This window comes from Drosophila bipectinata, chromosome 3L, assembly GCF_030179905.1.
Source record: "Drosophila bipectinata strain 14024-0381.07 chromosome 3L, DbipHiC1v2, whole genome shotgun sequence".
NCBI classification, from domain to species: domain Eukaryota; kingdom Metazoa; phylum Arthropoda; class Insecta; order Diptera; family Drosophilidae; genus Drosophila; species Drosophila bipectinata.
In genome coordinates, this window is record NC_091738.1 from 22,460,403 (window position 1) to 22,471,650 (window position 11,248).

An 11,248-nucleotide genomic window follows, 5' to 3' on the forward strand; every position below is an offset into this window, starting at 1 on the left:
AAGAAAACATCGGTGATAAACTATTGTTTTTTAGTCAAAGATTATTATGAAAAAAAAATTATCGAAAAAAATGTACAAGGCTGATGATGCACAGAATGAGGATAAGCCAAAATTTAAGACCAAAGGAAGCTTCCTCGGAAGTCCGAAAACATGTCTGTCTATGATTTAAAATTTAAAATAGCCCAACTTTTTCCGATGTTTCCTGTTTTAACTGCAAGGGTATATCAACTTCGGCTCCGCCCGAAGTTAGCTTTTCCTTCTTGTTTTAAATGAAATAGAGGTTCCCTCTGAAGACGAAGCCGAAGATGATGAACACCTCCAGGACATTAAAAAAGAAGGATCGGAGACCGATAATAATAGTCCAAAGCCTATTAGTCTGGATACGGATATAATGGAGTACTGGAACGATCAACAGTTCCAATATCCTTATTTGTACCGGGTAGCAAATGAGTTTCCGACCTAAGATTGTTGGTGAATGACTAACGGTGCCGTTATATTAGATTAAACAAATGAAAGAACATTGAACATTTTTCATTCAAAATGATTGCTTCATATTTATTTTTGTCTAATTTTTAATGGTAAGAAAGGGTGAAAGTGAAAAAATCATGGTACCAAATGGTATCTGTATGGTGCTCTAAGGAGATACATATGCAATCAAATATCACTCAAAAATCACTCAAGGATTACGGTCCCTGCTTTAATCTGTGGGAGCGATGTGGATGAAAATTGTTTTATAACATTCTGTTTTTCAAGGGTGTACCATTACGATAAGCTTTTTACTGATATACCGTGCAATGTGGCGCATCCTCTGTGAAGAACCCAATAAGCCTAACAGAGCCCATCTTTTATTTTGGAACAAGTTGAATGAACTTTTTTGTGGACTGGTTCCAATTCACTAGTTGGCGCTCCTCTTATCAGTCAAAATATATGGATATGGTAAGTCGTTTTTCTCAAAATTGTAGTGAGCGATTTTTATGATTTTTTCTTCATACATACTTGAAAAGGTCCTACATCGACTTCCCTACCGGCCATATGGGCGCATTCCCTGAGAGCTTCACAATTTAAAAACCATGTTTTGGGTTAATTTTTGTATAGGCTGTTAACCGGGTTGGCTCACTTTTATTCGAATTTCACCAGAATTTTCACCTCAAAACAGTATGGGGCAATTTTTCAAACCCAACCCCAAGATTCTTAAAGAGTGTAGAACCCGCTCAAAGTAAGAAAAAACAATCATTTATTCAATTCTTTACAAATGCATAGCATTTGACGGACATTAATATTAGTAAACATCAAGGTGGGAACAACACTGAAACTGAAAAATACTAAGGAAACAACACTGAAACACTTAAAAATACTAAGGAAATATCGCTGCCATACGGTAAGCGATGACTCATGCGGGTGACTCATGCCACTATCGATTAAACCGGGTGACTCATGGACAAATCAAACTTGCCAATCAATGGAAAAAAGAAAAGCTCATCTTATCATCCGCCATCGATCGCCGAAGTGATCGGATGTGTTAGTCCGTTCAGGTTAAAAACCATAGGCTATGAATGAGTTTAAGAAGCATGAGTTGTTTAGTGAGAAAAAATTTTAACAAACTAGGTGCTCTAAAAGGTGCTTTTAGAAAATGTATTGCTTATTTTATTTTTAAATTGTAAATACATTTCCACGTGAACTTGTAAACTAAAATTGCCGGATTGACATTTTTCCCTAATACATTTGAGGGAAGCCTCAATATGGCTTTCATCAATTGGATTGGGACATTGGACTAACTAAAAACTATTTGAACACTGGTCTGATGGAGGTGTTCGGTGAGACATGACCGATTCATCCATGAAATTTTTTAAGTTACATTTCAGCAACAGTCTTCTATAATTTTTATCTATGGATTTCATTAACTTGTTGGTTTTTATTTATTTATTTTTTTTTTATTTTTATTATTATTGTTATTTATTTTAAAAAAAAATTTATTTGAATGCCTAGCATTCTTACAAACTATATCCAAAATGTTGGTGTAGTCATGGTAAGACAGTTATTTATTTTTCAGGTCCAGGAATGGAAGATCTTTCCTTCCTTCCTTCTCAGTTTGGGGATGTCGCAGATATCGCTGTCGTACTGAAAGAAAAACAAGAAAGGAAAGCTAACTTAGGGCGTAGCCGAAGTTGATACACCCTTGCAGTTAAAACCGGATATATAAAGCGCAAAAATCGGATATAGTTGGCAGGTTCTTATGAGAATGTCAGAATAAAACCAATTAATTACAATAAAATATCTAAAAAAAATTCCCAAGCTTCTATCTTCAAAAATACCAAATTTGGTATTTCTACCAAAAACCATTTCCAATGGTTCAGTTATATGGCAGCTATAGGATATAGTCGGCCGATCCTTATGATATTTGTAGGTTGGATCAACTGACCAAAAATAGAATCTGTACCAAGTTCCAGCTTTCTATCAGTTATATGGCAGCTATAGGATATAGTCTGCCGATCCTTATGAAATTTGGCATGTCGTAATGTCTTGCCAAAAATAGATCTCATTGAACTCTCTAACTCTAAAAACACCAAAGTTATAGCATTTCCGATCAATCAGTTATATGGCAGCTATAGGATATAGTCGGCTGATCCCGGCCGTTCCGACTTATATAGTGCGTGCAAAGAAAAGAAGGGTGTGTGCAAAGTTTCAAGACGATAGCTTCAAAACTAAGAGACTAGTTCGCGTAGAAACAGACAGACGGACATGCTCATATCAACTTAGGAGGTGATCCTGACCAAGAATATATATGTATACTTTTTGGGGTCGGAGATGTCTCCTTCACTGCGTTGCACACTTTTACCAAAAATTTTAAATTATATTGTCATTCATTCACTTAGTTTCTTGTTTTTTGCTTATATTTAAATTAGACAATTTTTGAAAGCTTGTTGATCTTAAATGGTAGCTTTTTAAAAAATTCGCAAATCATTCTCAGAACGTTTTTCGAAATTTGAATGCCTTCAGAGAAAACGCAGAAAAATCTTTTAATTTAACGGTTTTACACATTGAGTTCTTAATTCAAATTTTAAAATTACTCTTACTGGTCACGTTGACAATTTGATATCCATATATAAAAATGATGTGAAATCTATATATTGGCAGAATAAAGATGTGCTTTCTAAACGTGAGCAATGATGAACTTTACTCTTTTGAATGATATAATGAAAAAGATAATTTAAAAAACTGGATCTTAAAAGTAAAAGTTTACTACAAAGAAAAGAAATTTTAAAAGAAGTTGAACAGCTAAAAAACAAAAACAGCTAACATCAGAGAAGCCTGATATTTTTAGAGGAACTAAAGACCATAAGTTAAAAGTAACCAAGTGCGGGTGTAAGAATTTCTGCATAAAATGTATTAACCATAAAGCAAAAAGAAAATGTTTGTTTTTAAAATCGAACATAATAACATATATTTTTCCTTGAAATATCGACTTCGATAAAAAGTATCCGATCAAAGCTGTAAAAAAGCCAGAATGACTGTTCTAATTTGTGACCCTTAAAAATAGCTGAATTTTGCGCTAAAATGGCTAAGCGGGTATCTCTGTCCAGAACTTGAAGACGGTCACTCTACAAAAAACTAAGAAGGCAACGGCGGCAGTAAAGCAATTTGCAATAGAAAAAATAAAAATATAAAACACGTCGGAGAGAGTGGTGCTTGGCTGACGGTCCAGGGCGTGTGACAGCGAGTGCAAGTGATAAATTCATTGACAGCCGCAAAGACACCGAGTAATAAAATCACAATGAGTGCACCTGGCATGGATAAGAGGAAACTCTCGTAAGTAAAATTCGCACTGCACCCTTGGCCGTACATTTTTTTTTTTCAACTGCTCGCATACTAACACACGCCACTACCGACCAGTCAGCAAAGTACATACACAAGCAGCTGCGCGCAGGCGGTAGCGGCGCAGTCGGCGTCGAATTGATTTTTCGCGGCAGAAGTTGTACGACTCGGGCATTCTTTGGTATGGATGTATGGATGCGACCCGTCTCTCCCGAGAGCCAGGAATTCGGCCCGGGTCGGGGTGGGTGCGTGACAGGGAGACGGGCAGCTGCTACTGGAGCCAGCTGCAGAAAAACAAAGCTAAGCGACTTCGTCCTGGGCAAGGCCAAGGTCGAGCTGCTGCATCAGTCATCATTACAAGGCGAATTCTATAAGCCCTTGATTCGCTCTCTGAGAATGGTACACCTTTTCATTCAAATCTGCGATAGCCCCAATCGCGATCCACTACCTCGCATACCAGTCCAAATTCCTTATCTTGGCTCCTACTCGACCGCCATGAGTAATGGCCGCAGTAACTATTTTCAGTTGGCCCAGTTCTGGGGCCTGTTCAAGGCAACGCGAATTGGCGCTGGCTGCGCCTTCGTGACGACTGCCGTCGTCCTTGGCCCTGGCTACCACCCATCCGCCCCCTAATAATAAGTGCCCTTATCCTCTCAAGTCACTAATCGTCCTGGTCCAAAACACACTGTGCAGAACTATTGAGGCTCACTCTCACTTAAGCGTTTCTTGTCTTATCAGCTCAAAAAATCCCTTTCTCAGTGGGTGTGCCAGGGCGGTAATCATACTGCCGTGGTCGGGGCTTCCCAGAATAACCCTTCCTATACTTTGGCCTTCCATATTCTTGGCTTATAAATAGAGACCTCTGCATGCATGCCCACCTGCCTCAGAAAATCCATATGATGTGAAAGCGGAAGGTTGCAATCTCACGCGACTCTTGCCGCTTTTGACGCCCTTGCATCGTAAGTCCAACAGCTAACTCCTTCCAAACTGGAGTCGGGTGGGCTGCCCCAGAGGGAGAAGGTGTTGGTTAACGAGTTACCGTTGCGTGTCACGGCGCAACAAACTGTTGCTGGAGTGGAAAACCGCCGGTTCTGACTCATCGCTAGCCGGACTTAAACATGTGGCCCATGTGACTTACCCAATATATAGGTTTATATTCCAGTTTCAAGCTTATATGAATCGCAGTGGGTTGATGGACCTTGGAAGACCCTAAATTGTTGCGCGGAGACCCATATTTACTATAAAAAAGTCATCTAAATATCCCTAATCGAAATGGGATGAAAACTATAACATTCAAGCACATAAATTTTGTTGTTTTTTCAAATATCTGACTAAAAACCGTACTTTGTAACTTTTACAATATTCCTGGAACCTTAATAACCATTGGCTTCCCTGAAATCAAAGATTTATGTCTGAAAAATAGAAATAATACATATGAATAGCCCCCGTGAACAGATATAACACCTTAACATATGGTAATTATGGTTTTCTATCGCGTGCAGCACATCTGGCGATTCACTTTACGAAATCCTGGGACTTCCTAAAACAGCCACCGGAGACGATATCAAAAAGACGTACCGAAAACTCGCACTTAAATACCACCCAGACAAGAACCCCGACAATGTTGATGCTGCCGATAAGGTAAGACGTAAGAGACCTGTTGAGACCCTAAGCCCAACGCTAAATTATTTTCCGCAGTTCAAGGAGGTGAACCGAGCGCATTCGATATTGAGCGATCAGACTAAGCGTAACATATATGACAACTATGGATCCCTTGGCCTGTACATTGCTGAGCAGTTTGGCGAGGAGAACGTTAACGCGTACTTTGTGGTAACGTCGCCGGCAGTTAAGGTCAGATATCAAGCACAGGCTTCAAGAACCAATCAATAGGTGGAATAATGTTTAATCTTTATTGCAGGCATTGTTCTTCTGCTGCGCCATAGTAACTGGATGCTGCTGTTGCTGCTGTTGTTGCTGCTGCTGCAACTTCTGTTGCGGCAAGTTCAAGCCGCCAGTAAACGAGTCGCACGACCAGTATGCACATCTGAATGTGAGTGATGTATGAGTTGACTCAGTCCTGCCTTGCCCCGACCCACCCGCTACTAACTGGTTCCATTATGATTTAGTTTAGTAACGAGAAAACAAGAAAACCAATCCGATGCAGAGCTTATCTTAAAGATCTATTAACGCATGCTTTCATCCACTCCATTCTGATCTATCATAAACCGAACAAAATTCCATTTTGATGATTTTTGTGAGGGTGTCCGTAAGGTGGAGGCGTGTGCGAAGCGCAGGGCATTTATTTGAGCGCTTCGCATGCTTCCCAGCTAGCCTAACATATCAATAAACGCAATACCATTATGTAGCATAATTCACATAGCTATCTAGCTTCTTGGCACACTGCCTTCTTTGTTTGATTTAGCTTAAATCTTTATGAATACTTGAGTCCCAGTTTGCACGGCTATGTTCTAAGTTAACGTTGGGGTAAGTATTGAATTTGGTTTCGGTGTTCGGTACTTTGTACTCACATCTTAGAGCTCGAAAGTTTACAAGAGACATCCAGAGACTGTGGTCTGAGGCCCAAGGTAATCATAATTAACCCACCCACAAACTTTTTCAACCAAGTTCTGTCTAATGTCATCGTGATACTGTTAGTTTTCCACCTACATCAAATGCTCTCAATATCCCCCAGTTTTCCTATGTAAATTGAATCTAATATTAATAGTTGGAATTTACCGTGACTGAGGTTGGCCAATCCACTAACCAGACAGAGACTGAGATTTTTTTTCCATCCACGATTGCTTTTCTTGTTTTTTAAGTGTCTCATTCCATATTCAGTTTTTTGTTCGCACCGGCACCGGCACCTCTGATAGAATTTCTCCTTTATTTGTTTGTTTGCTTGCGACAGCGAGTCGCAAGCCATCCACGAGAAGCCGACGACTTACGTTTCTGTTTTGTTTAATTTTTTTTCTCAATATTTGCGATCGAATCATCCACCACCTACTACCACCCACCACCTACACACTCGCTCTCGCCCCGCGCCCGTCAGCGCCCCGATGGCAATCGAGAGGCCAGCGATCTGCCACCACACCTGGGACAAACGCCACGTCTTGTAAGTATGCGTTTCGAAAATGACACCAGTACGAGTACGGCATGAACCCGGAAAAACGTCGCCGCCACCTGCCTGCCTGCCCACTTAACCACTAACTAACTAACACTAAACCAATAACCCAATTCGAATCCACCGAAATTAACCGGTGACCAGTCAAAATTTATTCGTTCCAAGAGAACACGTCCCACTAACAATCAGTCGAAAATTAAGTCGTTCGATGGCACAGATGAGAGATGACGAAAGGCGAATATGTTTGATAAGTTTGTGGGAGAGGGTGCACCTCCTGATACCATTGCTGTAAATGCTTGGGTAAATGTTTATGATTTTCATTCAACCGCTCTTATCTGGCTGACTATAATTTCTTAGCATTTGGCATGAAGCTTTCTCGTAACCTCATAACTGCGCATACCCAGGCAATCGTAGAAGAGTACCTGTAGTAATGAGAGTAGGCTAGTTGTAGATAAAGCTTATAGTGATAACCATTCCTTTGACTAAAAACGCTAATAGAACTCTGCTATAATGGCAAATAATTGCCACCACAATTAAATTTAAAATCGCAAGTCTAACTCACTTATTGCGTATCCCGCAGGAGGACGTTGATCTGGATGACGTGAATCTTGGATCGGGAGGCGCCCCTGTTACATCACAGCCGCGGGAGCAGGCCGGTGGACAGCCTGTCTTCGCCATGCCGCCCCCCAGTGGAGCAGCCGTGGGCGTCAACCCCTTCACCGGCGCACCTGTGGCCGCCAACGAGAACACATCGCTAAACACCACGGAGCAGACCACCTACACACCAGGTATATAAATGGGTAATCCGGAAGTCCGCCCCTCATCCAGGCTCCTTAGGGAGAGTGGCCAGCTTAGCAACCCAACAAAGCGTCTTTGACCATCGAAAATGTTATTGTGCATAATTCACACCAACTCAAACAAATATTGTAACTTTCTATCACTGAAACCGACGCATCGCCGTTCCGCAATCCTTGATAACACAAGGCCAGTTCTACAGTATGGCACATCCTTAGAATATAAGCTCTGTATTGGAGTGCGCTTATATTGAGCCACAAAGACATATATTTTTAGACATCACCCGTGTAAGCAAACTCACACAGGCAGCCACAACACGTCTGGGCGAACATGAGATCCAGAAACCCAAATGCGCATGACGACTCACACACACTGCCCGTGTTGACATGGCCAGATCTATTGACTTTACCTTCCGTTCCATAGGTCTGCAGCAGCCGTTTTTCAATCCGCTCTTCTGAGGGCCATCTGAAGAAAATGAAAGTTATATCGAACTGCCTGCCCCTTAGTTTTATTTGCAAGCTTGGTTGAACTGGACCATGAAGTTATTTCCATTTGACTGCGTCATCAAGACACGAAGGAACACTGCCATGACTGAAAATTTAATTTGTTCTTTGTTTGGTTCGCTCCTCATTTATTTATTATATAAATCTTACATTTATTTTGTTCGCACTTATCATTCTCTACTTTCTCTCTTTCCTCTCTTCTCACCTCTAGACATGGTCAATCAGAAATATTAGCCAAGTGCAGCGCTTGATTCAAGTCCCAAGTGCATGCGTATGTAACGATACCGATACTGACACAGACATAAACAAAAACAATTAAGTTGAAGCTAAATGAAAAACCAGATTAATTTATAAATAGATTTGTTTTAAGGATGAGCGATATGTTGAAGCGAGATAACATATAAATCATTGTATTTATAGTAAGAGATAGCTCTTAGCTTTAATTTTAAACAGTCTTACCACGGCGCTTGCAACTGGTGCAGGCGGTAGTCAGGTTGATCTTGGTCCACCCCTCATAATCGTTTCCACTATTCCATGGCTAGAGGCTGCTACTCAGCAAAACCGACTAAAATCGAGGGCCAAAGTGCGGCTTACCATACATAATATATCACCAACACCGATCAACTGTATCAAACACACGATTGTGGCTTTTTTAAATTGTTAATCATCAGACATTTGCTTGGGAAACGGTCACTTGGGTTGACGTGGATAGGAGTAGGACACTCCCTCCTGTGGAATCGCCTAATACAAGAAGCACTGTATGTTAATTATGTTATGTATATGATGGGTGTACCTAGCTCGCATTTGTGTCATCGTCTGTCTAGTGTAGCTGGATCATACGCCAAGTCCATTGTCACCTATTGTTTCTGTTAGTTTGCAATTAATTGTTACAGCAAGAGCCCTGTCATGTAAAGAATTATTAAGCGGCGCTTCGAGCTGATTGTTCCGATCCGATCCTAATGCAAATGTAAATAAGTCAGGTTAAACAATAAAGCATTATAAACTGAAAAAGGACTCCCAAAGTGGAGGGGCACGATACAAATAACTAGAATTGAAAACCAATTAAACGTATTATAATATTCCCCCATTTATGTATTCAATCGTATATATATATAAATCTTAAATACGAGTATTCAAAGTTCAATTGTAACCCGTAAATATAGCACGTACACGTACATATATTCCAACTTTGTTTCTAAATTAAACTTTTTTTGTTTGGTAAATGGTTAGCCCGCTTTGAAATGTAAATGAATGCGAATAGTCCAGCTGTATTAAATTTTATATTCCTAATACTACTCATTTTATTCGTAATTATAAATTTTTGCCTGGCGGGGCTGTGGATGTCTTGTCCAGGGCTCGGTTTAGTCGCCCGTTTCGATCAACTGAATAATCTTGAATAAACCAAATTCAATTAATAGTATTTACGATTTCCGGATTGCGTGTATATTTATTGTTCATACAAGTCAAGATTAAAGCTACTAAGAGTAATCTACATACAAAAATTTAAAATTGTTTCCGAATTGCGATTGTACTCTGGTAAACACGAAGAACTCGAGATCAATAAATTGACCATACGAATCCGCCGGTGAGTCGTCCTCTCTCGTTTCTCTCCATTGGGTTTCAGCGGCAACTCCAGGGTATGGCCCGTTCGTGGCGGAGCACTGTGCAGCGGAACCAGCCGCTCTCCGGATGGTAAACAAACTGGCTGCACGCTGCCTGGTGCCTGGAGCATTGTGGCTGCTTCCTCCCCGTCTCCGTCCACCCTCGTTGGCGACAGCTGACTGCCCTGACTCCTCCCTGGCTTTGTTTTGCTTCCGAGTAGTAACCGCGCAGCCCGGCACATGCGCTCCACGGACGCTCGGCAGCGCCACATCTCTCGCCTGTTCTCTCGCAGGCGCTAGAAACTTCGCCGCCACCGCCACATCCGTCTGGTGGCTCAGAAGCCGAAAGGCAGTCCGAGGGAGAGTTCGTCGCGCGGAGCTTTTGTGGGATTGCGCCAAAAAGAAGACTTTTGCTGGCTGCTGCTCCTGGCCCGATGCTACTCCTGCGACGAAATAAAAGTGCAGAGCTACGTGTTCGATCTAATTAACGGGAATAAATCGAATTAAGGCTGTTAACTTGGTTCCGGACGCAGGTCGGGGCACCAGGGCGAGAAAGCCAAATCAAAGGCAGAATCAGTCGTGAAAAAATTTCCATTCCCCACTCGGTGGCTCTCTGTGTGTGTGCTCCAGTATCCGTTTCGGTGTGAGTGAGCGTGTATCGGACTGTACACATGTGTGTGTCGGTTTTCGTTTTACTTTTTCATGCGCAATTTAGGTTACAATGCGAGAAAAACGCTTCTAAAAATGCATTAAAAAATTACTTGGGCACGGGAACTCATCGATTTTCCTACGCACAAAAGTATGCTTCGCGGAGCGGGCCCAGTCCCAGAACAAAGGAAGCAGCAGGCCTGCGATGAGGACAAAGAAGCGAAGTAGCTGCTCCCCATCGGCTGCCCTGTAGTCCAAGCACCACTCGGATCGTCAGTCACCCCAAGCTAAGGACTGGAACGAGATAGGGGGCGCGGACGTGGACGAGGACGAGGACGAGGACAAGGACCTGTTTTGGCCCCAGCTCACTTTAGGCAAGGCCCAAGCGGAGCGACAAGGCGACATCCTGGCTCCTGTACTGCCCAGCAGCGGCTTGGCCGGCCTCGTGGGCGCCGCCAACGGCAAGCACCACCTCATTTCGCCCACCAACACCCCACTGACCTCGCTGCCATCTCTGCCGGCCGGCATTTGCAGCAGTGACAGTGGCATCTCCACCCTAAGCGCCATATCACCTCCGCTTTCCACCTCGACGCCTGCTGTGCCGGCCACTGGAGTCGGAAGCGGAGGGGGTGGAGGCGGAGGCAGCCCTCAGTTGCGGACATCGCCCGCCCTGAGCATGCTGGGCAGTGCCACGGCGACTGCCAGTGGAAAAACCGTACACGGCGGCGGAGGTCTCACCGCTGGAATGTTGGGTCCGGCGGCCAGCA

At 42.5% G+C, this 11,248-nt stretch overlaps 1 protein-coding gene across 5 annotated transcripts; it reads left to right on the plus strand.

Annotated features, from left to right (window-relative positions):
* The first annotated feature begins 3,582 nt into the window (after positions 1–3,582).
* Csp (Cysteine string protein) lies at positions 3,583–9,522 on the plus strand. 5 transcript variants are annotated; one of them, XR_011442714.1, is made up of 8 exons: positions 3,583–3,807; positions 5,316–5,454; positions 5,512–5,664; positions 5,732–5,863; positions 6,863–6,925; positions 7,515–7,722; positions 8,153–8,347; positions 8,444–9,522. XR_011442714.1 is itself a non-coding variant. In XM_017250567.3 (7 exons), the coding sequence occupies exons 1-7, from the start codon at positions 3,773–3,775 to the stop codon at positions 8,464–8,466; spliced, it is 753 nt and encodes a 250-aa protein (XP_017106056.1). In that variant the 5' UTR covers positions 3,583–3,772; the 3' UTR covers positions 8,467–9,522. The 5 variants fall into 5 exon arrangements, 4 of the variants coding, with proteins under 4 accessions (XP_017106056.1, XP_070135933.1, XP_043065547.2 ...); XM_017250567.3 differs by lacking the exon at positions 8,153–8,347; XM_070279832.1 differs by lacking the exon at positions 8,444–9,522 and having other exon boundaries at positions 8,153–8,398.
* Positions 9,523–11,248: the final 1,726 nt, after the last annotated feature.

Coding starts and splice junctions, on each gene's coding strand:
- Csp (XM_070279832.1), top strand. CDS start 3,773: ATGAGTGCACCTGGCATGGATAAGAGGAAACTCTC. Junction 6,926..7,514: donor TGGGACAAACGCCACGTCTT/GTAAGTATGCGT, acceptor CGTATCCCGCAG/GAGGACGTTGATCTGGATGA. Junction 7,723..8,152: donor GCAGACCACCTACACACCAG/GTATATAAATGG, acceptor TCCGTTCCATAG/GTCTGCAGCAGCCGTTTTTC.